The sequence below is a fragment of the Myiozetetes cayanensis genome, unplaced genomic scaffold, assembly GCF_022539395.1.
Source record: "Myiozetetes cayanensis isolate MyiCay16 unplaced genomic scaffold, myiCay2020 scf3, whole genome shotgun sequence".
Taxonomy (NCBI): domain Eukaryota; kingdom Metazoa; phylum Chordata; class Aves; order Passeriformes; family Tyrannidae; genus Myiozetetes; species Myiozetetes cayanensis.
In genome coordinates, this window is record NW_026087521.1 from 6,626,190 (window position 1) to 6,653,007 (window position 26,818).

Consider the following 26,818-nt stretch of genomic DNA (forward strand, 5'->3'; position numbering starts at 1 on the left):
AGCAATATTTAAGCAATCACTTGTATGGATCAAGAATTGACAAAATCTGAAGACTTTATATGTCTGGATGTTAAAACCAAACTGCAGGCATGTCTAAGCCCTTCCAGGGGTAAGTGCTGGCTAGAGCATGAGTTAGGACTAGGACTTCAGGTTGGGACAGGTCGCAAGATATTTCAAACACCCAAGCTGCCACTTTTCATTATCTGTCACTGGATGGCCTTGCATGAAACAGTCTCTGCATGGAAAAGCTCTTCCAGGAACCTCCTTATAGGGTTGGAAAGTTCCTACCTTTTGGGCTGTAGAACACTACCTTGAGGTAAACTGGTGCTAAACCCTGGGGCTAAATCATCACAGCTCCTGAGCTTTGGGCTGCTGCTGGGAGTATGATCTGGGCATGGTACCAGTTAACCTGAAAAAGCCCTCTGAGCAGGCTTGTTAGCCAAAAGGATCCATGAACTAGAGGAGCCTTTTCACCCCCTCCTAAGTTTTATAACTGGATTCATATAGTTCCCCCATTCCCTTCACCCGAATCCAAAACATTTGGCTCTTTTCTGGCTCCCAACCTCTGTCCCCTATCTTGCCTTTTCTGTCCCAGGGTTTGGCCAACGTGAAGGCAACAAATGCCAAATTGTAATGAAAAAAGCTTTTCATTTTCTCATCAAAATAAGAATCCGAAGCACTGGAAATTTCACAGCAGAGCCTGTGCTATTGAGTTCTCCAGGCCTCAAGAGCGCTTGATAATTCAATTAAGCTCCAACCATTTGAAAGCCAATTTGAGCAGTACCCTAGTTCCAAATTCTTCAGAGTTCACCAGTCAGTATCCATTAGCCTCTGCCATGCTCTCACCTCTTTCACTGTTAACCTACATGCTTTTTGGGGGGATGAAGTCTAGCACAGCTCCTGATCCGTTTCACAGAGAAGTCTGTTTTGATTAGTTACACCTTTTAGAAGTGTCACAAAATATTACAACTTCCAGACACCTGAGAGGTGCACTAAGCATTTATCTGTCTAGGTAGAGTTCAGATTAAACCAATTCCTCCAAAATACTTGTGAACAGGTCAGAAAAGATAAAGCTCAGATGAAGTAGATAAAATTGATGTTTCGGCAGTCACAAGTGATTATATCAGAGCATTACACAGGTGACAGCTTTGCTACTTGAGATTAGCAAAGATCTTAAGATTAAGATCTCCATTTTTTTTATTTGGGTACAATTATTTGTCTATAGGGCTGGTGAATAATTTTTCATCACCTTGCGGCTTGAGTAACTTCCAGAAAAAAGCTCAGACAACAGGAGTTCCTTGCTTCAAGGTCTTTCTTCTGTCTTGGGCAACTTCTGCACTCAAATATCTACTCTTTGTTTGTTATCCACAGTATCTGAGTAACTCTGCTGTCACCTCAGCAGTCTATCAGACCGGTAGTGATTCTGTCAAGATAAGAGACCCATCCAGTGAAGGTGCTAAGCAAAGGTCTGCAGGGTCTGCACGCCAGAGTAAGAGTTTTCAAGTAAAGAGCGTGAACTGGAAAGATCAACTTCCCTTAAAGCACTCGCTTAGTCCAGGTGTCAGAGCAAGTGCTCACAGCATCACTCACAGAGCCTGCACGAAGGGTTTCACAGACAAGGACCGCTCCAGCGTGAATGCTACAAGATCTGCCTTGTTCCACCCTGTTAGACCCTGCACTACAGCCCTTGGTGTGAGAGGTTTCCCACCACTTTGCTCTCAAATCCATCCCGGAGAAATGATTAATAACAAGCTGAATGCTGAATTATGCTTTGTCTGCTAGAAAAAGAAAATCAGTAACTCAGAATAATAAAAGTGCCGGTTGGTTTGTGCAGGAACAAGACACACTCGAACTCTTTTGCTGGGTTTGCTTGGAGGCAGTCTCCTCTCTTGCCAGAAGCAAAGGTCACCATAAGCTGCAGAGTAGCGTGGGAAAACCTGCCTCAGACTTGGCCTGCAGAGCAGAAAGACTGACTTTTTTTTTTTTTTTTCAGCCCTGGGTTCTCTCTTCTCAAGAGAAATTTATTTATAGGAGGAATGACGTTTCCTGCTGCATTCTTAACGTGCTTGCAGCTTGGGATAAGAACATGGGAGCTTTGTCTTCTGCCATCTGTTTTTTATGGCAATAAATATCCATTTACGGATTTATCTCTGCCTGGTGTGTTTTAAAGTCATGATATGAGTGAGTGTTCATGGATATCCATTCAGAGAGGAAGTGTCATAGGTAAATAGCAGTCCCAGCTCCGTGCTGGTGTAGATTTACACTCTTGTAATGGACAGTGGAGCTGTGGTCTGGGGCTTTGGCCATATTTTTAATCTTAACTTATCTTCTTTGGAAGCACAAGAAATAAAAAAAGCAATCTGGGCTAAAATCCTCCTGAGCTGCAAGCATCCACTGACACAACTGGGCACAAGACCTTTAATTTACCATAGCTGAGAACTGGGACCTAAAGCTAAGGCACAAACTGCAAAACCCAATTTAAAATGGCTTTTCCAGCCAGATCTCTCCCAGCTTGATTTGTTTCTTACAGCACTTCATTTAGCCTGGAGATGGCCTTCCTTTTTACACAGTCTCTGTAGTACCATCCTTTGAGCCTCAAAGGCAGAAGAGAGGGCAGACTTGTTCTTTTTTAATACAAGAAAGCTGCATGTTTTCTCTAGTCTTTTTAACTCACAAAAACAATGCCTTGTGTTTGTGGTGAGAAACATTCCTGTGGCTGGAAAATAGCCAGTGTGGTCTTGAGAGAAGGAGTAAATTGTGCTCTTCTTTACCACTGCCTCGAAGCAGCAGAAAGAGATCTCTGAATGGTGCTAGGCATTTGTTAGACATTAGCAGGACTCTATTCATCTTCCTCTCACACACATCCGCAGCACATGGATATAATAAACATAGCTTGGAGGCATAAACCGTCTCACATTAATAATGCAAAGGGAGAAGGGACTACACATTTAACATGCACGTGTACTAGTGGGGGAAGGAGATCCAGGGAGGGAAGATCTGGTGAAGAGGGCTCTGTGTTGAGAAATACTGATGTGTTAGGGATGGGATTCTTGTTTCCTGTTCTTTTTGAGGGGGAACCTCTTCTGACTGAGGTGTCCTGGTATGTGCTGGCTAAAGTAGAGCTGGCTGAGGTTTAGGGGTTATTAATTCAGCCAAACATGGGTGTTGAGGGGACCTCCTCTGAAACCCTTGCAGAGTATTTTGACCTCCTCTGCAGTGATTCCAAAGGCAACCCAAGGTGCTGGTCAGGATGGGCACAGCTCATAGACATCAGCACTGGATTAGATGAACCCACCTCTTGTCAATCCTGACACTGGCTGCTGGTGTGCCCTGTGGCACAATGCTTAATTCTGCCTCAGCTGACACATTTTGTGGTCTCTGTGTCATACCTGCTAAAATTAAACACTACCCTTTTTTATTCTGACTTGCTAAAGCCTTTGCAAAGCCATCTCTTCTGCTGGGTGCATTGCACAGATCTCTCACATCTCAGGCTTTCCATGTGAAACCTGCTCACTTGGGACTGTATTAAGGGTTTTTTCATTTCTGCAGTGGAATTCTGTGGACTCTGAGCTTAGAAAGAGATTCTGTGTGGTCTCAGAACTCCAAGTGCAGGGGATCTGCCCTGCTGGTGAAGGGCTCTAGAGAGAGAGGGCACTATGTGTACTTCAGCCAGGTTGACTAGAATTTCATAAGCCAGATGCCTGATGGAGCAGTTCTGTGATGAGGAGGCAGAAAGAAAAACAACAAGGATAGAGAGCCAGGATAAAAAAGTGGTTGCAAAAACCATCCCATCAAATCCTCTGGCAAGACCCTTAGAGCAAGGCTCCAGCATATGCCTGAGAAGAAGCCTAAACCACCCCAGCCTTAGGTCAAGAAGTGGGAAGAAGAGAAATAAACTGTGGATGTGAGTGAAAATAAAACAACACAAATGCCCCTAACAGCAGCTGATCACTTGGGCTGTGTGTAGGGGAGCTGTGAAGTGTGTACACACTGCCAAGTTCCCTGCAGTGCTGGTCATCCTTATGCATCCGCTCTTGCCTCCTATCCAAACACTGACATTCTCCAACACCTTCTTCTGAAGGTATTTCCATGATTTCCCTTGCTCCCCACCATGGGATTATGTCCTGGAAACACCCTGTGAGAGAATACTGCTGGTTTTCACACCTCTCCATCACATGGACCAGTGCACAGAGCAAAGCTAAGACTCTGGCAGCTGTTGTTCAGACAGGTCAGTATGGATAGCATGTTTCCAGAGGGGATATGTGCATGCATGGAGGAGAGTGGTCTCCCATTTCCTGCAGTTATGTCACTATCAAATAGTGATAGAACAAGAGAGAATGGTTTTAAACTAAAAGAGAAGAGATTTAGATTAAATGTTAGGAAGAAATTCTTTACTGTGAGGGGAGTGAGACACTGGAACAGGCTGCCCAGAGAAGCTGTGGAAGTGTTCAAGGTCAGGTTGCATGGGGTCCTGAGAAACCTGATCTACTGTGTGGCATCCTGCCCATAGCAGGGGAGTTGGAATGAGATGATCTTTAAGGTTCCTTCTAACACAAATCATCCTATGATTCTGTGATTCTATGGTGAGTCTCCGGGATAATCAGTCTCAGGTATGGTCTGCATAAAAGCATGAGCCATTCCAGGCAGGGAGGGACCCCCTGTGGCCAGCAGCAGCAGAGGATGGTGGCTCCGCAGGAGCTGAGAGCTTTGTCTGGATGAAAAATCATCTGCCATCTGGTGGGAAGCCCCCTTTGAAGGAGACACCACACCGTCTGCCTCCTCACACTTGCAAGAGCAGCTGAAAACCACCAGACACCAACCCACCTCCAGTGGCAGCAGTGCTACTCTTAAAGCAGAACCCTGGCCAATGCCACAGGAGTGCTGGGCACGGCACAGGGGACACAGATAAAACCTGACCCCAAGGCAGGTTAAGGCATCAGGGCTGCCTGCCCTGAGTCCCTCTCAGAAACAGCATCTTGAACCACAAAGCCCAAATTTACCAGAAGGGACATTTCTGAATGCTCTCCAAAGCAACAAATGACAATCAAACAATAGCAAACCAAAGCTGTGTGAATAATTGATTATCTTTGGTTTGCTTGACGGACTGGAAAGGCAAAGAAAATATTTTTCAGGTTGACACAAAGTTATTCTGCTTTCCCTTCTGCCAAATGGAGATGAAAGAAAAACAAGCAACAAAAAGGCTTTATGTTTAACCAAAACAGTTTTTGACCTGCTTTTACTTTTGAGATTTTTCTCACATTCCTTAAAAAAATTAAGGAATTCATCCAAATGAAATTGCACTGTCTTTGAAACAAAAATGGGAAAAAAATTGGTTTGAAATGTCCAAATGCAGATTTTTTTTTTTTTTGAGTGTCACATGCAACAGACTTGAGGCAAACTCACAGGTGGCTTCAGCAGCCGCCAAACTGCTTTTCAGCAAAACAATCACCTCTAGCAAAACTTTCCCTCTGTCCTGGGTGAAGGGAGCAACTCTGAGCCACTCTGGGCTTGTAGAGCTTCTTACACATGCCACCAGCCATGTACCAGTGAATGCAGCACCCCCTGCCCACCCCTGGGGCACTCAGCCCAAACTCTCTACAAGCAGGAGTGAGCAGAGTGTGCCCATTCCCTTAAGCTGAGCACTGTTTCAAGACATTTAAGCAGTGACAAGCAGAGGGGATGTGCAAGGTGTCCCTGTCCCCTGGGGGGCTGTGCTGCCCAAGCCAGCTCTGTCAGAGGCAGGGCACCAGGCAAAGGCAGCCTGAAGTGCCTGATGTGTGCCAGATGTGCGCTCAGTGTGTGCTCTGCAGGTGTCTGTCACTCTCTGAGATGAGATCCCTGTCCCAGACACCTCCTCTTGGCCAGCTCATCAATCCTTCAAAGCAATGGGACTCCCTGGTTCCCTGGGCACTGCTGCTGAGGTGATGTGCTTTCGGGTAATTAATGACAAAATTATAGTTTCCCTGGGACCCCCTGCTATGTCTTGCTGCTGCAAGAAAGTTGCCTTGGCTAGCCAGGGACAGCCAGTGATGTCACTTCAGCTGGCACTGATCAGAGAGACACACTGTGCACTGCAGAGCCCATGGTGCCACCACTGCTCCCTGAACATCTCAGCTGGGACAGACACTCGTGGGCATCTGCATCTGTGCTCACTCACACAAACCCTTCGACACCACCCTGAGCTTCCTGCTGGTGTTCATTATTTGACTTTTACTTTTATTATTTACTCCCCACTGCTACAGGTTGGTGCTGCTGTATGCCATCATGCTATCTCAGTGAGTATTCATTATTAGAAATTATGTTTTTCAGAAATTATTACCCCTAAGTATTACCACAGAGTCTATAACTAGTTACATTTGCTGTACGTTATCTTACTGTTCCTGCTGGCACCAATTTCTACCCTAAGTTATCACACAGACTTTGACAAGTATTAATTCCCATTCATCACCACACAGGTCCCACCAATAGTAATTCCCACACACCATGGCACACACCAATAGTAATTTATACACACCGTGACATAATCCCTGTTAGCTAACAGGGCAGACAGCTGCTGCCAAACAGTACCCTCCTCATCCTCTGGGCATGCATTCAGCACAAAGAAATCATGGCTTACCCTTTCCACACTGCGCCTCCTCAGTGATCCATACGGTATTTTGAATAAAAGTCTTCGGGTCCTACCCGGAGTCACAGCTGTCTGCACTACCATAGTGCGGAGCTGCCCCGCGTGTGTGCTTGTGTGTGTGTGTGAGAGAGAGGGAGAGAGTTCACAGCACACACAGGCTTCCTTTGAAATAACTTACAGTCTCATCTAGATTTCCCAACTATCAAATAGCTGAGTGGGTTTTCACATCAGACCATATGAGTCAAGATGTGGCTTGTTTGAAAGAAGGAGGCGGGAAACGGGGAAAAAAAAAATAAAAAAGAGGAAACCCCAAGCCTCGTAACCTTAACAACATGCTTCAAGCAGTGTATCTTTAGCTTCCTTCTGTTTTCTCGGTGTAGTTTGCTCAGCAGGATTGCTGTGCCATAGAGGTGGAAGAATTAAGCTTCTGGGGAGAATGTTCTAAAAATGTCAAGCTCGCTTCTTGTTGCCACAGATGGTAACCAGGTCAGTTGTCTAATCAAAGCTCTATCTGAGTTATTATACGTTTTGCCATGTGACTGCAGACCCCTCTGGTTTGCTGTACAGTGGATCACATGTTCACCTTAAAAAGAATATCTGGTGTATCACCATCTGGTGCAGAGATTAATGTTAATTCCTGGGTTCAGATATTCCTCTCTCCTAGAGGGTTGGGAGGCACATACGCAGAGCACAGGGCTCAGACAGATCGTCTGGGCTGCTCAGCTGAACTGAGTGCTCACGGACACAGGCTGCACGGTCTGTGTGACACAGTGATGTGCGTGTCTGAGTACAGAGAACAGACATCACCGCTCACACTCACATCTGTACACATCCATAGCAGTGAAAGCCTGACGGGTCGTGCCTACGGCTTCTATGTGCACTTATTTATTCATTTATAAATGATTATATTACAGTCTATTATTGTGAAGTGTCACTTCACAGTCACCCTCAATGTGTACTTGTTTTTTTTTTCTTTTATAAAGTCACTAGTAAATAATGATATTTTCTTTCTCTGGAAGTAAAGTTTGAAACTGTATTTACACTTTAAATTGTAAACATGTGTTTTGGAAAGGAGAAAAATGCTTTCCCTTCCCACAGTCTTTCTACAACACCTGGAGTCATCCCAAAGCAGCCAGGTATAATCCTGTGCTTTTATAGGAATGTGTTTTGGATGTTGTGTTCATTTCCATGTTCCGCTACAGATTTTGGTCCAGATGCAGTTTAGAGTTAATGTGTGCAAAGTGGGAGCTCTTCAATCCAGCAATTCCATAGTGGTACTCTGAATTTGCTTAGTAAAATGGAAAATATATTGGCCCATGTTCTTTTCCTTGAAGCAGTGTAGCTGGGAGAGCAAAATCTGCTGAGCTGGGGAACCAATCCCTTCCTCCATGTATTGTTCTCATTTTAATGCAAAACTAAAAATACTTTGTTTTGATCCAAGTCCAAAAGACAGGATGGAGGTGTTAGGGACATGACATTAAAGCAACCATTTCAAATAAAAAGGAGAAACTCTGTATCTGCTCAGCATATGCACATGCATTAAAACCAGTCAAAATAAAAAAACCTGCAGCTTGATGTGGGAAACTCTACATATTATAACAATTGGCCTTTGTTCATAATTAGTTCCATATGTGTCTTGCCAAATAGAGTGGAAGAGACAGGAAAAGATGGAAATATCTTAAGCATGACTGACTTATATAGGTTCTTTATGAGCAATAGGTGCAGAGTTAGGGTCTTTGCTCTTGCAGGTTTTATTTTTATGACTGTTAATGCCCCGCTGCTATCTCACAGCCTGACTACCTGTTTTTTCAAGCACGAGGTGGCTGGCATTTCCAAGCTGCTCACAGGGAACCCTTTGCCAGTGTCAGCAGAGCCACTGGGGATTGACTGGTGGAGAAAGAGGGCCAAGGCAATAGCAATCAGCCTTACTGGGAGCTTTTTCTGAATAAAAACTGAGTCATGCTTGAGTCAGGGCCTTGGGGCTGAGTGCTTCATAGGAGACCAAAGTAGCAAAGGTGTCCCTGTTCACCTGACCAGAAGTCCTGGATGGGGTTCCTGCCCACACCAGCCTGTCCCCAGGAGCTCTCATATTCCTGCAAGCACTGTCTCCTGCAGATCCAGCTCATGGAGAAACAGCTCTGTAGATAGAAATTTATCCACTAGAGGGGACAAAGAGCCACAACACACATCTCCACTTCTGCCTATAAGAATTAAGGCTCTGGGACCAGACACAGACAGTCCAGTGGTACCAGTGTGAAGCACCACAACCTGATTTTCTCTGTAAGGGGAAAGTGGAGCATTCATTCAGTCATTTCCACAAACCACAAGTTTTTTTGCCTAGATTTTTAGGTCTTGCCAATGAAATGCAAATCTTCGTATTGCTCAAGGCAGCTGAATAATAATAAAAATATTCTTCTTTACAGAAAACCTCTTGCACATGTGAAAAGTAGAATAAATCCACCCATTTGCATGTTATTGGAACCAGTTCCTGCATATCCCACCAGGCCTGACTCCTTGGTCCCTCACTGTGCTGCACCCCAGGCACAACTCTGCGAGTACCCTGCACATAAAGCTGGAGATCTGAACCCATTATGACACTTCCTTCTGACACATTCCTCATTTCCCAGGTGGTGTGAACCTGGAGGCAGGAGGTCAAACAATAATCATCAGGACTGTGGAACCCATCCAGAAGGATGAGATGCTGGCTTTATATGTTTAGATTTGTTGGAATGCATATTGGTGGGCAAGTGTAGAGGGCAGTCTGTTAGGACTTGTTTGATAGGTTGCCTATAGGTAGATAATGTAAACCATGATCCTATGAGGGTCTTTCTACTTGTTCCCAGAGAGGGAGTTTATGTGTTTGTTGTAGACATAAGCACATTCAAGGGCACTTCAGCCCATTAAATTCTGGATTTGCCTCTGGAGAACCCTCTTTCCCGTGTAGTTGGCTGCAGATGCAGATTAGGATGACCAGGCTCATCACTGAGGCTTCATTATCTGCACTGTCTGCAGAGATAACCTCTGACTGAAGAGATCAGTAGGAGATAAAACTCCAAGTATTCTAAGGAATGTCCTGGCCTTGCCCCCACAGACCCTCAAAAGAGATACACACTGTATTTACTAACTGCTGAAAGACAGAATTCTTTAAAGCAGTGAATGCTTTTCCGTACTAATTGCAGGCTGCCAGGAACAGTGGTTTGAGGTAACAATGCATCAGAGGAAAGTATATCCAATTGCTATTTAGACTAGTTTTGATTTTCGGGTCTTTAATGAAAAGGAGAGAGGAATAATTTACTGCTGCAAAGAGTGTTTTATATTGGCAACTCAGGAATCAAGTTTCAAGTCAGGATATTCCCAGCAGAGATCAGTGAATGGGAACCAGCGACAGCAGTGGCACAGACTGACATGCACTGTGTGGTATCTATCAGATCTATCAATAAGACATTGTATTGTAAATTTGAAAAGTTATTCAGTACAGAAAAATCCTCTTAAGTTCTGTATTCCATGAAGACAGAAGTACTGAAACAGACTGAGGGGAAAACAAGGATAACTCGCAGCTCCTGGCAGTATTTTCCATCCTGGATGATGTCTATGGTCTGTCAGTAGTAAAGCCAAATTCTTCCCTGGAGTCCTGATAGGGAAACCACTTCTATTTGAGCTCTTTAGCAGCTCCTATTAATCTTCATGGAATTTCTTAGTTCCCACTAGTAAAGAAATCCTCCCTAATTGATTTGTTGGGAAGACAAGGAAAACAGAGAGGTGCTTTGGGGCTGCAAACCCTACAGTGACTTAGCTTATGTTTTACTGCACTTTGAATCAGATTGTAAAGGAAACTGCCTTGTTGGGAGTGAAAGATGCGCCCAGGTTGTCATTACAAATCCAGCTTGCCTTTAAGTTAAAAAAAAGCTAAACAATTTTCCAGTCTTACATGGTATTTTACAGAGAAATGTTATGATCACACTAGCCTGGGGAGGGATGTGGGAAAACACACGGGGTGCAGCTCCATTCCATCAGAGCTGGCAATAACCCAGCAGCTTGCAAGGGTGAGAGGGGCTGTTTGCAGTTCCCAGTCACAGAAAGCCTGGGGGCTTCCCCTGTGTGTGGCAGTGCAGTGTCACATCTGGGGCCACGCAGACCATCACATCCCTGTCTCCTCTGGGCAAGCAGTGTGTGTGAGTGCCTTTGCTGGGTGCAGCAATCCAGGCTGAGTATGAAGGTCAGCTCCACACTTGAACAGCGATTCTTGGTTTGTTTTACTCTCTTTTGGTGCTCTGGGTTACGTAGTGATCGACATGGCGTTGGACTGCACACACAGCATGTCCATCACTTGTACCAGCAGAGATGATGGGGAATTCAGGCTCCTGTGACAAATTTACATTGTGCTGCAGCGTGGTTGTTTTACCATCTGTAGTTCATAGATAATGTTAGTAGGTCTGACCAGCATAAGCCTAATCAGAAACCCAGAACCAAGCCCTTCTGGACTCAGAGAAGTTCATACCTGATGCACATTGCTGTAGGCTGACCCAGAATGTCATGTCAGGTGTTCCTAAATGTCCTCATTCACCAGTAGTCCAGCATAAATATCCATGTGGCTGCTCATCTGTTTCTTTCTGTGCCTCAGCTTTGGGTGTCATGGAGAATGACTGGCAGAACAGAGTGTGAAACCCAGGATGTCACCTGCTAAGCCTGCATCTAGCCAAGCACTTAGACCCATCAGCTGGTGCGTCCACCAAGCCAGCAAGTTCTTGGCACAGCCCCTAGCAAAAATCTGGCACAGATGATGACACCCCAGGAACTGTCTTCAGGAAAGAGGACAGAGTAACCTCCATTTTCCTCTTCCTCACCTGCTGCCAGGCAGGATCTCCTAGAGCAGCCTCCATCCCACCTCCAGTTCTCCTCTGCATTCTCCGACCTGTGTATGGTCCTTGCTGGGGAAAGCAGTCCATCCAGGCAGACAGGCTCCTGGAAAACCTTGTCCAGCAGTAGAGAGCAAGCAGGGCCTCTTCTAGATGGGAGGACATTTCCCTTGTGTTTTAGTGTGCTGGCAGGTCAGCTCTTTTCCCACATAACTCAGAGAGACAGCAATTAATTAGGGAGGGAACTTGCCTGACCCCATTGCCCTGAAGACACGCCCCTGTAAACATCACGGAGGGATCGAAGGGGCCACCTCTGACTTCCAGGGCTTATATAAACAAAGGAGGAGGTATTTGGCAGCAATACCACATTCCCACATGGTGGCTGTGCAGCAGAGGCGGGATGTGATGCACACAATAGCAGGCACTTAGCTGGGGGATGACTGTGCAATATTTCCACTGGGGATCTATTCTAAAGCCTTTGCAAATCCTGGTGGCTGCAAGGAACATGAAAATACTTGGTACATCTCAGTATCAAATCCTAAAATTTGAGCAGGCTATTCCTGTGTGGTGCTTAGCACCACTGACTTGCTTTAATTCCTGAAGAAATAGGGGTTTGCTCAGCACAGCATAGAAGGTACTCAGCCTTGAGGTCAATTTAAGCCTTAAACAGGATATGTGACATATGGACTATGTCAAACACTGTGAGGATAAATGCTTCTTTGTTCTGTGTAATTTTCTCTCTTTTAAAACTTCATCCTTGTTACATTGCTTTGATTAATCTTAATATATTGTGGGAAAGCATATGTGCCTGTGTGAGGGAAGGAGAGAGAGTTATGTTGCCCCAAGAGAAAGCCACATGGATAGCAGAGAGACCAACATGTCCCTAAAGAAAAAAGGGAAGTAGAAGACCCCAGAGAGATGTTATGAAGGTTTTTTTTAAGCTTTGCCAGACTTGGTAAACAGCCTCTCAGGCAAATTTTGTTTTGTAGTTGAGGTTTTGCAGGCATGGAATAATGATGTCTTTCCTTCAAGTGAGGAGAAAACTGTGTTTGCACAAAGCTGAAAGAGAAACTGCTAACACTGGCAAAATACAAACCTAACTTGGTTGTGTTTTGTATAGATTTATATGGACAGATTAAAGAATGTGAAAAGTTTGACTCTCTGGATCTTCAGTCTTGGAGTCCTGGAGTCTCTCTCTGTAATTCCTGTCTACTTATACAACACCATCCCCCAGTTGTAGGAGACACTTGGAGTGGCAACTATCCCTTGGTACTGTATTTAATTACCTTGCATTTGCTAACATCCCTGTTGGCATTCCCCCTCCCAGCTCTTCGTCCTCACCATCTTGTTTCTGTGTGTTGTTCAGCAAGGGTGACCACGCCCAGGCTGCTCCACGAACATCTTCTGTTTCACAAAGGCTTTCTGAGGGTCAACAGCACGACCTGACTCGCAGGAGAGTGAGATTAGGAGTTATCTATGGCTGATGACACTGTGCTCAGGGCTGCAGCACAGCACCATGGCTTTTCTTCTGCTCCAGGACTCGAGGCAGCTGTGCATGGTCACTGAGATCCCTCAGCTGGGTTCAAAAAATGACCTGGCAAATTCATAAAAGAACATCTACTGTGAGCTGCCAAATTTGAAGACACTGCTTCTGGGTCATGAAAACCCTGAGTGCAAAGAACTGGTGGTTGGAAGATAACTTTGGGGACTCTGGCTGTGCACTTGCCCTGCTCTTACAGCTGTCTGTAGGCACCTGATGTTGTTTGCTGCCCAAGACACGATGCTGGATGACATCGTTCATTGGAAAGACCTGGTATGATTATTTTTAATTTGTCAGAGGCAGAAGTGTCTAAACAAAACCTGAAGCACAGCTACTTAACTAAATCTCTCTAACAGCACAGTCCTGCTGAGCAACCTCAGCTTTTACTCCAGGTCATGGGGCCTGATTCTCCTTCTACCCTTCGCACTGGCAAACCCATGATGACTCCAGTGGTAGAGAGTGAGGCTTTAAATCTCCTGCAAACTGGATGCTGAGGATAAACTGGAGGATGCTCGTTGCCAGAGAGAAGCTCATTAGGAGCTGGTTCAAAGAACCGATTTCTCTGATAAATAAACACATGGAAATACTCATTATATTGCAGAGGGTGAGGTTAGCACCCACACTTTTGCATTATGTATGATTTGTGACTGCTCCAAGTGTGAATTTGCTGCTTGCTCTTCGATTAGCAAGTCCTGGCAGCCTGGCAAAACCACACAATTTATTGCTGCTATAGAGGTTAATGGATCACTTTACATGTTGATAATGTCTTATTATTGCAATGGTTATTAAGAAAAATGTAACACAGACACCCGGAGTCGATAGCAACTGCAAGAATGTTTGTTTGATTACAGCAGGGATGGGAACTGCTGTGTGCAGGGCTCACGGTGCAAATGGTGGTTGAAGCAAGTTCATCACAACCATCTTTCTGCACCTCTCCTTTATCCAGATTGTCCTCAGTACCAGCTATCAGAATGGCTACTGTTTACTAGTGCTGATGCCATGAGAAAACAGGAAGGTTAACGGTGTAATTGCCCAAAGCATGGACAAATTTCACAGCTATCTATGCCAGAGCATGCTAGGACTAGATCCAAAGGCACACTTCATCCTTGGCATCAGAGATCCGTGCCCCAGACACTGATGGTTGGATTATTCTGCGATCGTGTGGAGTGCTATACTCTGGAGAGAACAAATCACCAAACTGGGATTCTCGAAGTTGTATTGCTACTCCTTTTTAAGTGGGAAGATGGAGGAGGGTGCTGCTTAAATGGCTGCATGTCCCTCTCTCTCAGTTTCTTTATCAGTAAAATGATAAATTATCACTGCTGATTTTATTGCTATTTCTCTATTATTAATAGAGAACCAGGTCTCTTCAATGCCTCTCTCTTGACAGCTTAGTTTAAGAGCTGGAATACATGGGTATTTGTAGTCACCACTCCAAATCCTTACCAGGACATGGTGGCCTTGTCCATCTCAGGATACCATCCCCATTGCCAAATTCCACCAGGGAACACTCTTCTTTGGTGCCACTGGCCAAGGGACCTGATCCTCATTTCAGACTCTTCAGTGTTAGTGTTTGATTCCTTCTCCTTCAAATATCCAGCTTTAAGTCTGGCTGGATATAGGAATTTGACTCAGACCTTCATTCCAGTGCATCATTAGCTGGCAGAAGAGTGAGCCAGAATACTTGCAGCATCCCAGGTAATTTCCTCTGACTTCCTCTGACTGTTATGATATTAGAAACACATTGAGTTGCATGCCCTTAGTATTTTGCTTTAAACTCTGCCAGACCTTTACAAAATGAGGAGGGAGAAGAGCAGCTGTTTCTCAGGGTGGTGGAGGATCCTGGAGCATAGCAAATCTGGATTGCTATGGCCACCCAGGGCAAAACAACCACAGCCTCTCCATGTCAGGAAGCCCTCATGAATATAATTTCATCAGATAGTGTCATATGTATGTGTGTGTATATATAGATAGATAAATGGTGGTTTTTTTCTTTTTTTGTTTGGTTGTTTTTTGTTTTTTGTGTTTTTTTCCTTTTCTTTTCTGTGGAGTGTGGTGGGAGGAAGGCTGAGGGGCCAGCTGTGGAAATAGATCTCTGCAGAAATGTAGTTGGAGGTTTGGAGTGTACTGTGGATTTGACAGGATCTGTTTGGTTGGGGTCTAAGACCCCGTGAACCACTGGAAATAAATTGCCATGCAGTATTTGGGGAGGGCCAGGGACACAGTGTTCATCATTTAAAGACTTCATCTGAGGGTTTTTTTTAGTCTTATGAGGCTTCCACTACAGCTCCATCATACCTTCCCTCAGAAATCAGTCTCCTATTTGAGGCCAGCTGATGCTTGATTACTTCAGGTTCACTTTACCAATATGTTTATTATCCCTCATCCAGTTTGCTTGAAAGTCTGTGTTTTTTCCAAGTCTAAAACCACATCTGTAATGTAAGGAAAAGCTTCCCTCAGCGGGACAGACTCCACGGCCCTTCTCACTTCCAAACCCTTCCAGACATACCATGCAAAGTGCCCCATGCCCGCTGGGCATGGTATATCCTGGAGGCTCGCTCTAGCTGTGCCTAAGGCAAGGCTTGGAAGGCAGCAGGGTTGGTCCTGAGGTTTACCTCAGAGGTCTGCTTTCACAGACCACACAAGAATAATTAGCGTGTCCAGCGGCAAGGCGGGGTTTAGCTCAGGGATGTGCCTTTTGCAAGCCGTGAAACAAGGACTCAGAGCCTGCATTTCGTACCCAGACTTCTTTTTCCCTTTAGCACACCCGAGGGACCTGCTGGGCCTGTCCCTTCACCGCCCCCCTCCTCTGGTCCCTGCCTCCCTGTCCAGCTTTCTCCAGGCAGCCAAGTCCCAGCTCATCAAGCGGCTCAGTGGCAGCCCGGTGGTGATGACAGCTAATTATGAAATGTCATGTCAGAGGCTTCCCTTTTATCTCATCTCGTAGAGCCCAGCAAAGCTCTCCAATGCCCTTTGGAAATAGGGGAAAGGAAGTGTCAGTGCAGCACCAGCTGCTTCTCTGATAGGGGGATGACAACGCGGCGAGTACACCATGTCCTGGAAGGAAGTGGCAGCTCATGCCATGTAGATGCAAATCTCCAGTCTCCGCAAAAAGAAGGAAAAAAGCGTTTTAAAAAGTGTTCTCATGTAATATTAGCTTTACAGAGGAGGTGTTTAACATATCTGCTGCCAAGGCTTACCATCCTCCCTGTGACGCTCCCCTGATCTCACTCCAGGTGAGCTCCTGAAGGACAACTTAGCTAAAAACCTTGTCCAGAGAAAAACAGACCCAATCCTATAGTCTTTCTTCAGTCTGCATTCCTGCAGAAGCCAAATTACATCAAGGTGGGTTTGCCTGAGCTGAGCTATGTCTCAGGTTTTTTTAGGAACTGGTGGTTGCTTCTCATTTGTTGTCTGCTATAACCTTTTACACTGTGACAAAATGGGCTTGTTAGCTTAGTACAAGCTATTAAAGTGAGCTTTGTCAGGGTCTACTGATCAGGCAATGGGTTACTATCCCTAAGGTCCAAGGAACATTAAAACTATGTTTCTTCAGAAGAAAAGAAAAGATAACTCAAGGCTCCATAGACCACAGTTTCCCAGTTTTGTAAGTAATCGCCTGGTCTGGAGCAGTGGAGGGCACTGAAGAATTGGAAGAGCATCATTACAGTGACAGATGGTTTCACTCTTTCAGCAATAAATGTGACATAGTTGAAGATGCATGGCATGGAGCAGACTCGGAGACATTCCCAGGAGGGTCCTGTTACCTGGCATTCTGTCCACCTGCAGCCCATTCAGCCCCACCAGTCTGGTCCCATGCTCCCCACCAAAACACCAGTTTTGCTGGTAACAGCCCAACACTTGGGAGTGGATTAAAGCCTTCAGACTAACCTGGCTGCTAGGATGTTCTATAACAACCAGAGTTTGACATTTTGCCCTTCCTTCATACTGAGTTTTACATTTACTTTTTTGTATCCAGTAGGTCCAGAGATTATTTTTAGCATTGCTCAGTGAACAGATGGTTTAAGATCAAACATAGCTACAGGGCAAGGTGATGTTTGAGTAAAGCCTGAAAACTGTGCCTGATAATGATGATTCTGCGTCTGGAATATTTGATCTAGATTATCCAAAATTCTTCCTGCCACAATTCCTAGGTAGGTTTTAGTTGAACCCAGCAAGCAGAAAACTTATTTCTTTGATTTGCATATAGTCTAGGTTAGATTCACAGCCCTGAACTGAGACATGAAGCCTGGATGTGATGCCCCTGAGTTGGACAGCCCCAGGCTCTGCAGAGGCTCACAGCTATGACACTACTGCAGTGTCCCCCTGCACAATGCTGCTCACACACACCAGCTCTTCCAGATCCAGCTGGGGCTCCAGAGTGGCACAGCATGGCACTGCATAGACATGTCTCTGCATCACAGTGTCAGCTGTGACTGCACTGTCCCAGCTGGGGATGTCCCACGGGGTTTCTGGAATTATGCTTTTGAGGGACCAGTTCAAAACACAACCTGAGAAGAGCTCCACTGGTTTCACAAGCTGAGGTGCCCTGCACCTCTGAAGAATTTGGCCCATATTTTATTTGGTCTACTTTCAGATTCATTGCAAAAAACCCCACAAAGCCCCATACTCCAAAACCCATGACAAGACACATTTGGATGGAACCAAGGCTTGGACATTATAGGGACATGAAGAGACAAGAAGAAATTATACCCTATGTCCAATCTTATGTTGCTGGGTGGTTCCCAGCAGGGCAGGAGGCTTTTTATGCTCTTCAAACACAATCAGACACGTGTAGGATTGTTCAGCCTTGGTCCACCCTGGCTTTCTGGACCTTGGCAGTCTCTGAGATGCTGCTTGGAGCAACCCTGTGACAAAACACTTTAAGCACCCATTGTTCAACAACACCTGCTCCATGGAGGGTCTCAGTCTCCCAGGTATCAAGCACCCGGGTCAGTGAAATGACACTGAGCTACAAATAGTCCGAGAGGGATTGTGGTGCCAAGTTTATTCTACAACATTTGCAAACAGTCCAAAGAAAGCTCTGGCCCCCTCCCACACAGAGTAACTTTCACAGCGTGCTGTGGTCATGAGAGGCAGATGTTGCATCTTGGCTTGTCATAGGGGTTTAAACCTTTAGGGATTTTCTCTGGGATTCACAGTACTCAGAGCTGGGAGAAGGAGTTGAACCCAGAGTGGCAAATAATAATCACTAGGTTGATTCAAGTATTACAGCCCAAAGAATATTTCAGTATTTCATACCCTGTTTTCTCAGGGCAGTCTCCAAGAGTTTTCACCTACCCCATCTCAGCAGCCTGTGGGAAAGGGACCAAGGCACTTCCTAAAGCACTGAGGGGAGATGCCAGTCCAGAGAGACTTGAATCCATTTCACAGCACAGATGGACACCTTAATAACTGGACCACAGGCTAGAAATCTGGCAAGATCTCCCGTTTTTTGCTTTTGTGGTTGATGCCTAAGATTCCTCATCATTAGACCCTAAAATGTGAAGCATTCCATTTAAGAATTGCCAAAAAACTCTTCTGAAAATTCAGAATGTCACTTGCCATCTTATTTACCTGAATTCAGAGCATACAGATCATGGCATGACTGGGTTTTTTTCCACGAAGACAAAAGATCTGTCAATCCTTCACTATTGTTTTCCTAACACCCCCAAAAAAACTTCCAAAACATCACCATCTCTGACCTTTAGGCAAAGCCCATCAAGCTGTGTTGGAAAATGCAAGAGTCTGCTTGGAAATGTTTTGATATTTTTAAGAAACTTTTCAAAAGGGATGATACAGACAGATTCTTATCTCAGATGTGTAGAAGCAAATCATATATTGCTTCACTGAGCTTTGATGATTTCAAGGAAATCATCAGATTACCACTGGTTTAAAGTACTTGATACACCCAGGAGGAATAAACTAGATTTTCTTGAAAACATGACTATCTTGTTTGTTCCTCCATCTCTTACAAAATTAACTGAAAAGTCAAGACTGTAATCCAATAGCTGCCAAAATCCCAAAGACAAGGACACTTGATGCCAAGCAATACAGAATTTAAATGCTCCATCAATACAGTTGTTCTACAGACATATTCCTTAAACTGACCAAATCTTTCCTCCTTTTCACATCAAAATTGTAGATGATACACACAACCAATGCAGAATATACCCTGTCCTGGATCCCACTGTTCAGGTTTTGCATGCTACCTCTTGTAGTAGGTAGTACCACAACATACTGGCATTGTTGGATTACACACAGTTTATCAGGAAATGTAAAGGAATTAAGTCAGTGCAACACTTTGGATACACCATTAAATTTGTTTGCTGCCTTCTGGATTAGTGGCATCTCACTTTAAATAGGAAATTGTAGCTTACTTACAAAGACATCCATTAGTAGGTGCTCCAGCGTCACTTCAATATCCTCCAGTTTAGCTGCTAAAGTCATTGTGAAGTCAAACAGAGAGGAGCTGTCAGAAGTCCCAGTCCAAAGCGTCTGTGGCCAAATCTGTTTCTCAAACTGTCACAAATGACTTTCTCACATATAAAGAAAATCCGAGAAATCAAAACTTAGCATCTGAGTCCAGATGATGCCTGGACTCCGTGCTGTCTGTCAGTGCTGCTTGCAGGACTGAGGATTATTCCATGTGTGCAAGATGGGAGCAGACGCTGCACTGTGTGTGCTGCCTTCCTTTCAGAGCTCCCCAGCCAGAAGCATGGAGTTATATCTGGGAAACCACAACAGAGGGAGGGAGAGACACACACACAGAGGGAGAGAGAGGGGAGGAATGGAATAAACTGCCTTTGACTATGACTGATATTTATAGGACTACTTGTTTTTGACTCCAGTCCATTTCTCTGTTCATTTCTGACCTTTCACAAATGGCCCAGCACACTGGAGCGTATTGTACAACAGGGGCAGCAGGTCCCACAGAAGTTGGCTGTGACCAGTGCTGGGCCAATTCACACAAGCACACCATCAATAGCTCTTTGTCACAGCATACCAGGCTCTGTGCTCTAGCTAGTGACAGAGGAGAGCACAGACGTGTAAAAAACAAGGAAACAAAAGTTGTTTGGATACAAATTTTTTCCTAAGAGTATTAATAGATCCCCTTACCCACTCCCCAAGGCATGGGAGCACAGTGGTGACTGCTGAGGTTATGTACGGAGGGGAATAACCTCAAATAATACTGCAGGGTTTGACTTTGCAAAATACCCTGGCACCCCTTCTGACACATGCACCCACCACTCAACCCCTTCAGTTCTGTAGCATCCCCATCCCCTAAGCACTTCTCAGGACTAGACCCCTTCCTTTTACTGTATTTATGGAAAGCTTAGAGCATGTTCCCAAGTGCTTGCTGTTCCCCCACACATCTGCTCCTACTTAACTCAGTGGAGAAAAGGTGACATTCTGCTTGCTTAGCACTTAGTCTGTAGCTCTCACAGCACCACATGGAGTGGGAAGGTACTGATGCACCTGACTCAACCAAAGCAAACCCCAGTGGAAATGCTCCAGGGATTTTGGTTAGTGCTGGCTGGAACCAACTAGAAAGGAAACTGAGGCACAGAAAGAAATACTGAAAGTCTTGATATGTCCAGGACTTGTGCCAAAGTCTCCCGGATCCTGGAAAGTGTCAAGTTCACCAAACTGCCTTCCATGATGTCCACATTACTCAGCTAAATTATTTTTTATCTATTTGATATGTACCTACATATTTTGAAATCTAAGGGTGAAATCTTGCATGTGATGTATTCCAGACACTGGAAAAAACCCCCACAATGCTGCCCTAAAGAATTCAGAAGCTGAAGGCCAGTATTATTTATAAAGGTGTGAGATGGATAGAGTTGATGGAGCTTAGACGGACCTCTAGTCATAAATTCCAACAAAACGTTCTCAGAGTTATAGCTGAAATCACATTTTCAGACACCTAGCATGAGCATCCAACAGGAGCCGCCTCTGATGGCCGAGTTCTGCTGAGACAGCAACATGATGGACCATTTGGGACAGGATATGATGGATGGTTTCAATAGCAAAGCAGGGCACGTCATTCGTTTCCCAGATGGACCAGCTCTCATCCATACAAGGCCCTACACCAGATAATAGGTTGACTGCTCCAGAAATAAACCCAGCATGGGAAGCTCATCTACTGCAAAAAAGCCCGTTAATCATTCACGTGCTGCCCTTTCATTAAAGCTTTGACAAAGTGCCTGTCTTCACCAGCCTGAGCAGAGGGGTGTTTTAATGAGCGTGGATCAAAACAAAGAGAAATATATTTGGAGGGAAGGTGGTTGAAACCCAGGAAACCATAATGCTGTACAGCAATGAGCGAGCTGGCACGCACTGCTTGTCACTGCACGGGGCCACAGGGCTCACTGCAGACAGGTTTTCACATGCTCTGTCCTCTAAGAAGTATCTGCAGAGAAAGACCTGACTACTGGTAAGACTTCATCTTTTCCAGAATATGTGGAAATTTAGAGATCCCGGGAAGCTATAATTTCTACACAAGCAGGCTGGTTATAAGGACACATGAAAAGTCCTTCTGCAGGTCCCTGGACCACAGAAAGCTGTGTTGGGGCTGTGTCAGATAAGCCAACAGTGGTCCAGCAGGACTGAATCATGTGTTTGTCTGACTCTAACTGATCCAACTAGTGTCCAACCAGTCTGACCACAACAAGAACTTTACTGGAACCAAACATGTGATCGCCTCTCCCCTCCCCACCCCATTTTTTGTACAAAGGCTAAGTGTTAAATACTGAAATATGAAATTAAAGATCCTTTTCTCTAGGCTTCCTCTGTGCAATAGCAGAGGGCAACCATGTCCCTTGTGTCCCTTGACTTGTCCCTGTAGCTGCATTGTGCTGGCCACAGAGATAAACAACAGGAGACATCTTCCAGGGTCAGAACGCAGTGTCCATGTGACAGACTCTTTGACTCCAACACAGACTCATTTTTGTCTCCACAAAGATGAATTTCAAGATTATTTCAAAACTGGTGGAGATAATAGTGTCAGGCACAAGCAAATGTCTTAGGGGAACACATAATGGCTTCCCTGATTCCCACTCAAGAAACACCTGGCAATAAAAGCACCACGTGCTCCACTGGCGATGGCAAGGAGGGTGAGTGGGTTCCCGGGTTCTCATCCAGGTTCAGCTTTCCCTGGCCCAGGCTTCCATTATCACAACAATAAATAGCAGAGATAGGAGATATACAAGCACTTAGACTCTTGCAGTTGCAATATTCAGCTTAACAATTCTGTTACTGTTCGATAGGAACTGTCCTTAGAGATGACAAAAAATTTTGGGGAAAATGCTGTTTGCTGCGGAAAGTTGCTCTGCTAAAAGTCGTGTGGAATTTTCCCAGCTCCTAGACTGCAGGGAGTTTTGAACCCATGAGTATCTCTCTTTTCATTTTCCCTTCAAATTGCAATAAAATTTCAGATTAAAAGCAAAGCACAATGGGAAAATTTCTAAAATATAGAAGAGGTTCAGAAGAAGGAGAAAAAGTCTCCTTGTTCTAATGATAACAGAAGCAGTTGGTGTGGCTGTGGTAAAAAACACTGATGGTAAAAAAAAAAAGGTCACCAAAGTGCAGAAAGTTGTTTCTCTCAACCCCTTGAAAAAGCAGATAGCAGAAATCAGAGTCACAAAATTAGATCTAAGCAGAAGAACTTCTCCAAACACATAAAAGCTTGGGGACCTCTGAATCTATCTCATTGGATCTCTTCTAGCTCTCACTTCCATGTTGCTTACCCCAGATGACCTTTTTTTAATGGAACTAGCCTCTCAAATACAGTAAACAAGAAAAAGAATTTCTCTGAGTTCCCCAGGGATTATTCCCAAAACCTCTGTGTATGTGCATTATAGGTATACACAGAAATGAGATCACATATGACAATGAGAAGCTCTAACCTGGTTGGCTCTTTAATACAGTAGGCCCAAACAGTTTCTTTGTTAAATCATTATTTCCATGTTTTCTAATGTCTAAGAATGTATTACTTTGGCCTTTGCAAGCATGAGACCTATTCTATTTAAAGCAGAGCATCCATCTGACAACACACCAGGGTATTTGTGCAGAACAGGATGTTCTACACCCACATTTTCTCCTCACTTCCTTCCTAATTTTCTTCTACCACTTGGGAATAAGATATCAAAAGAGAGCTGAAAAGTGGAGACTATGGGAGCATTTTTGCCAAAATGGGATTTCAGCAAAATAAGCTCTTTTTCAAACAGCTGAAATGTTATCTGGGGACATACTGGGTCCCAGAATTGTTTTCTTATGGGAGTTTCAGGGGTGAAGGTGGTGATGGTAGAAAAGAGTCACCCTGCAAGAGCTGGCTTACAAAGATAGAGGTGTAAAAACAGGGCACAAAGTTTAGTGAGTAAGGCCAAAAGTTGACAAGAAAGGGTTAAAGAGCAGATCTGGGCTTAATTAGTCCCTGGATGCTATATTTCGGCCAGCCCAGCTTGCAAAATTGGGAGCTGAGAAGTCTGGGAAGAACAAACAGATTATTCTTGTATGAGGCAAAAAGTATCCTCGGGTCAGGGAGCCCACAAGGAAAGGCATCCTGACTCCCCTCCACTGCTCTAGCCAAGGGGCCAAGACTTCAGTAGTTGTGGATTATGGCCATCTACGACCAATATGGATAAAAGCCCATTTGGGGCAGTGTCTTTTTCATCCCACAAGTGTGGGATGGGCTCCAACTCAGCTGTGGCAAGCTGGGCTGTCTTTCTACCCAACTAGTACAGAACTTTTATGAACTCTTTTGCTTTAAATAATGAAAATGAGGATTTGAAGATGAGACTTTTTGGTCTCCTCCACAGGCTTTTCTATGCTTTCTCATCTTGAGAGCAAATAATAGATCTGCTGCAACAAAGCACAAAGCTGTTAACTTTGTGAAAGGTGAAGAGGGACGACCTGTCCTCTTGGTAAAGCTTGCATGTCAGGGAAGCATCAGCTTCCAAAATCTTCCTTCCACTTCCAGTTTTCCTTCCCACACAAAAACCTGGACATAGGAACTGATCAACCTGACACCTTCAGGCTGGACTGTGGTAATCCACTGAATCTGGAGCTAAGTGTGAAGCCCATCAGGCTCCAGCTGGCTCAGGGCACATCCATCTGCCTTCACCTTGCTTCATGGTGCTGTAAGTCAGCCCCATCCTGCATCAGCTTTCAATGTCAGCTGAAGGCCTTGGTGATAATTTTCCAGTGAATTCATTAGTCTAATGCTGCATCAAGGGCTGGATATCAACCTATGGCCCAACCTCAAAACTCTGCACCAGTGTGAAATACAGCAGCTTCATCTGATGAAGGCACCCAGCTGTCACACAGTATCTCCAGAGAAGGAGCCCTGCAAATCTCAAGTCTGTGCAGTGAAGGCAGTGAGTAGGGAGATGGCATTGCAGTTTTCTCCAGGCATCTGGGTGAGGACACAATGTTCTACCTATTAATAGACAGTCTGTGAATGTAGCAATGGATTTACCCTATATAGGATGGAAGAAGTCCTGTCAGAGATGGACTGGTGAAGGAAAAGAAGAAAACAGCTCAAATGTTATAGAAACTGAAGTTTTTAATGTTGTTTAAACAGATCTTAAAATGGCTTTTCTGTATTTTGCAGAGTCACTGCTTCTCCTTCCCAACACCCCCCTGTAAAGAACCCTTATGCAGGAATGTCCTGGGAAGATATCCTTAGGTCTTCTCATTGGCCTTTGTTCACCTCTTTCTATTGGCTATTAACTCATTACCTGATTGGGTTTTTCTGTAGTACCTTGACCCTGTAATTGGTCCCTTTTCAATCCCCCTGAAAGCCGTATAAGCCCCCATCCCCAATAAACTTCCTCTTTCGTCTGTCCCTCATCGTGGTTTGTGTGAGCTTCTAACGGGCTTGTAGAGCCACAGCTAGGGGACTGGTGGGAGAGCATTACACCTCCAGAGAATGGTTTGACACCCAAGACCTGAAGGTGCCCCCCTCCAAATCAGCTGTCGTATGTGAAAGGGGGAGAGGGCGAGCAGGGAGGGAGCACAGTTTGCAGGTGACACTCTGGTTATTCAGGGTAGTGAGAACAAGGGCCTGCAGAAAGACACGATGAGATTAAATAAATGAGCAATAAACCAGCTAATTAAATTTAATGTAGCCAAATGTGAAGAAATGTTCATGGCAGGAAAAGTGTTCTGAACTTCACATATAAGATTATGGGCTCTGAGCTCACTCAAGAGTAAGATATTTGGATTAGAGTAATTCTATGAAACATCAGTTCATTGCTCAGTAGTGGTGGAATAAGCAAATAAAATATTAACATTTACCAAGGGGCAAGTAAAAGAGAATATTAATATGCCACTGAATCAAACCAGGGTTCACTTACATCTTGAATACTGTCTTATGATTACTTTATCTCCAGAAAAGACATAAAGATGAGGGACAGGATTCAAGGAAGGGCAATAAAGATGATTAAATATAAGAAGAATGGCTCCTATAAAGAAGTGAATTAATAAGTAAAGTGGACTCTTTGGTCAGGGGAAAAAAAAAAAAGAGATGCCTGAAGGAAGAAATTAAAGAAATCTACAGAATGATGGTGAGTGACATGGAGAGACTGTAAAAGGATCAACTGTTTACTGTTTTGCCCAATACAAGAATAAGGGTGCATCAAAATAACCTTGCAGGACCCATGCTCAGAATAAATTAAAGGAAGCAATTCAAGCACAGCTGGTAGTTGATCTGTGGCACTGCTTGCTGGGGAAGGGTAGGGATGCAAAATTTTACCTAGACTCAGAAAAAGACTCAGCAAACTAAAGGATGATAAATCTATAGAGGGATACTGGATGTCTAGAGGCCACATCCAACATAGGAAGTCCCAGAACTGAAAACATGTGTAGGTGGAGAATATCTAGACTATATCATGTATATTTCTCATTCTCCTCTCTGCATCACTCATACCTTCTGCTGGAGACGGGACACTGCATGGACCTTCGCTCTGACCCAGTACGACTGCTCCTAAGTTTCAGTCATATGAGAAGTTGCCCCAAATCTATAATGAATTTTCCTAAATTCCTAAGCCAGTTCTACACTCTGCAAAATAAAGTTCTCCATGAAGTCTTTGCCTTCCAAAAGACAGACATATCAGAGACTCCAAGGAGTCACCAGATCTTTTTAGATGCTCTGTTAGGCTTCTGTGGATGTTGAAGCCGTGGAAGTGGTGTGACATTGGTTGCTGATTAAGTGTCCAAGTTCTCATCTACTGAATAGGAGCTACCTGCCCCTCTCAAAAAAGCAGATATACTTGTTTAATTTATTTATTTGTTTGTTTGTTTGTTTGGTGTATGGTTTTCCCCCCTTTATTTATAAGTTTTGCCTTTGTCCGAAAATGATGACACCCCACGGAGGGGCACCTACTTTGACCTGTAGCTGTATTTCTGCAAAACTGACATGGGAGGCCATCAGTGGAGAAAGGGGCTGAGCATGGCCAATGGCAACCTCAGTTTCAAACGCTCCTTCCCCGCAAGAGCATCTCCCCATCCTACACTGTGTGGAACAAGCCTGCAGGTACACAGGGCACTGCTGGGCAGGGCTACAACACATCTGAGGGCTGCTTAACAGGCCAGCCAAGATCCCACATGCCCATCCATCCTCTCCCTGGCAATGGGACGGAGAAGTCACTGCTTGTATCTGAAGGGTTTGCCAGGCTGGGGCAGGCCCATGCTGCCAGATGAAGAATGAGCGTGGGAGTCCCATTCCTGACCTCTGGCCTGCAGTGGGATTGACATAGCTCCATAATGGAGAAAACATTCCGCTTCCACACG

The 26,818-nt window shown here is 44.7% G+C and overlaps 1 protein-coding gene across 7 annotated transcripts in view; it reads right to left on the bottom strand.

Annotated features, from left to right (window-relative positions):
• Positions 1-26,818, bottom strand: part of FRMD4A (FERM domain containing 4A) — a 365,195-nt gene that overhangs the window by 193,958 nt on the left and 144,419 nt on the right. Inside the window, exon 1 of one of the 7 annotated variants that reach the window (XM_050324258.1) lies at positions 19,406-19,639. The exons of 4 other annotated variants lie outside the window; for them this stretch is intronic. In XM_050324258.1, the coding sequence (XP_050180215.1) occupies positions 19,406-19,471 (66 nt within the window). In that variant the 5' untranslated portion in view covers positions 19,472-19,639. Of the gene's footprint in view, positions 1-6,616; positions 7,071-19,405; positions 19,640-26,818 lie in introns of those variants that run through there. 2 more of the 7 variants (XM_050324257.1, XM_050324259.1) reach the window with 2 other exon arrangements.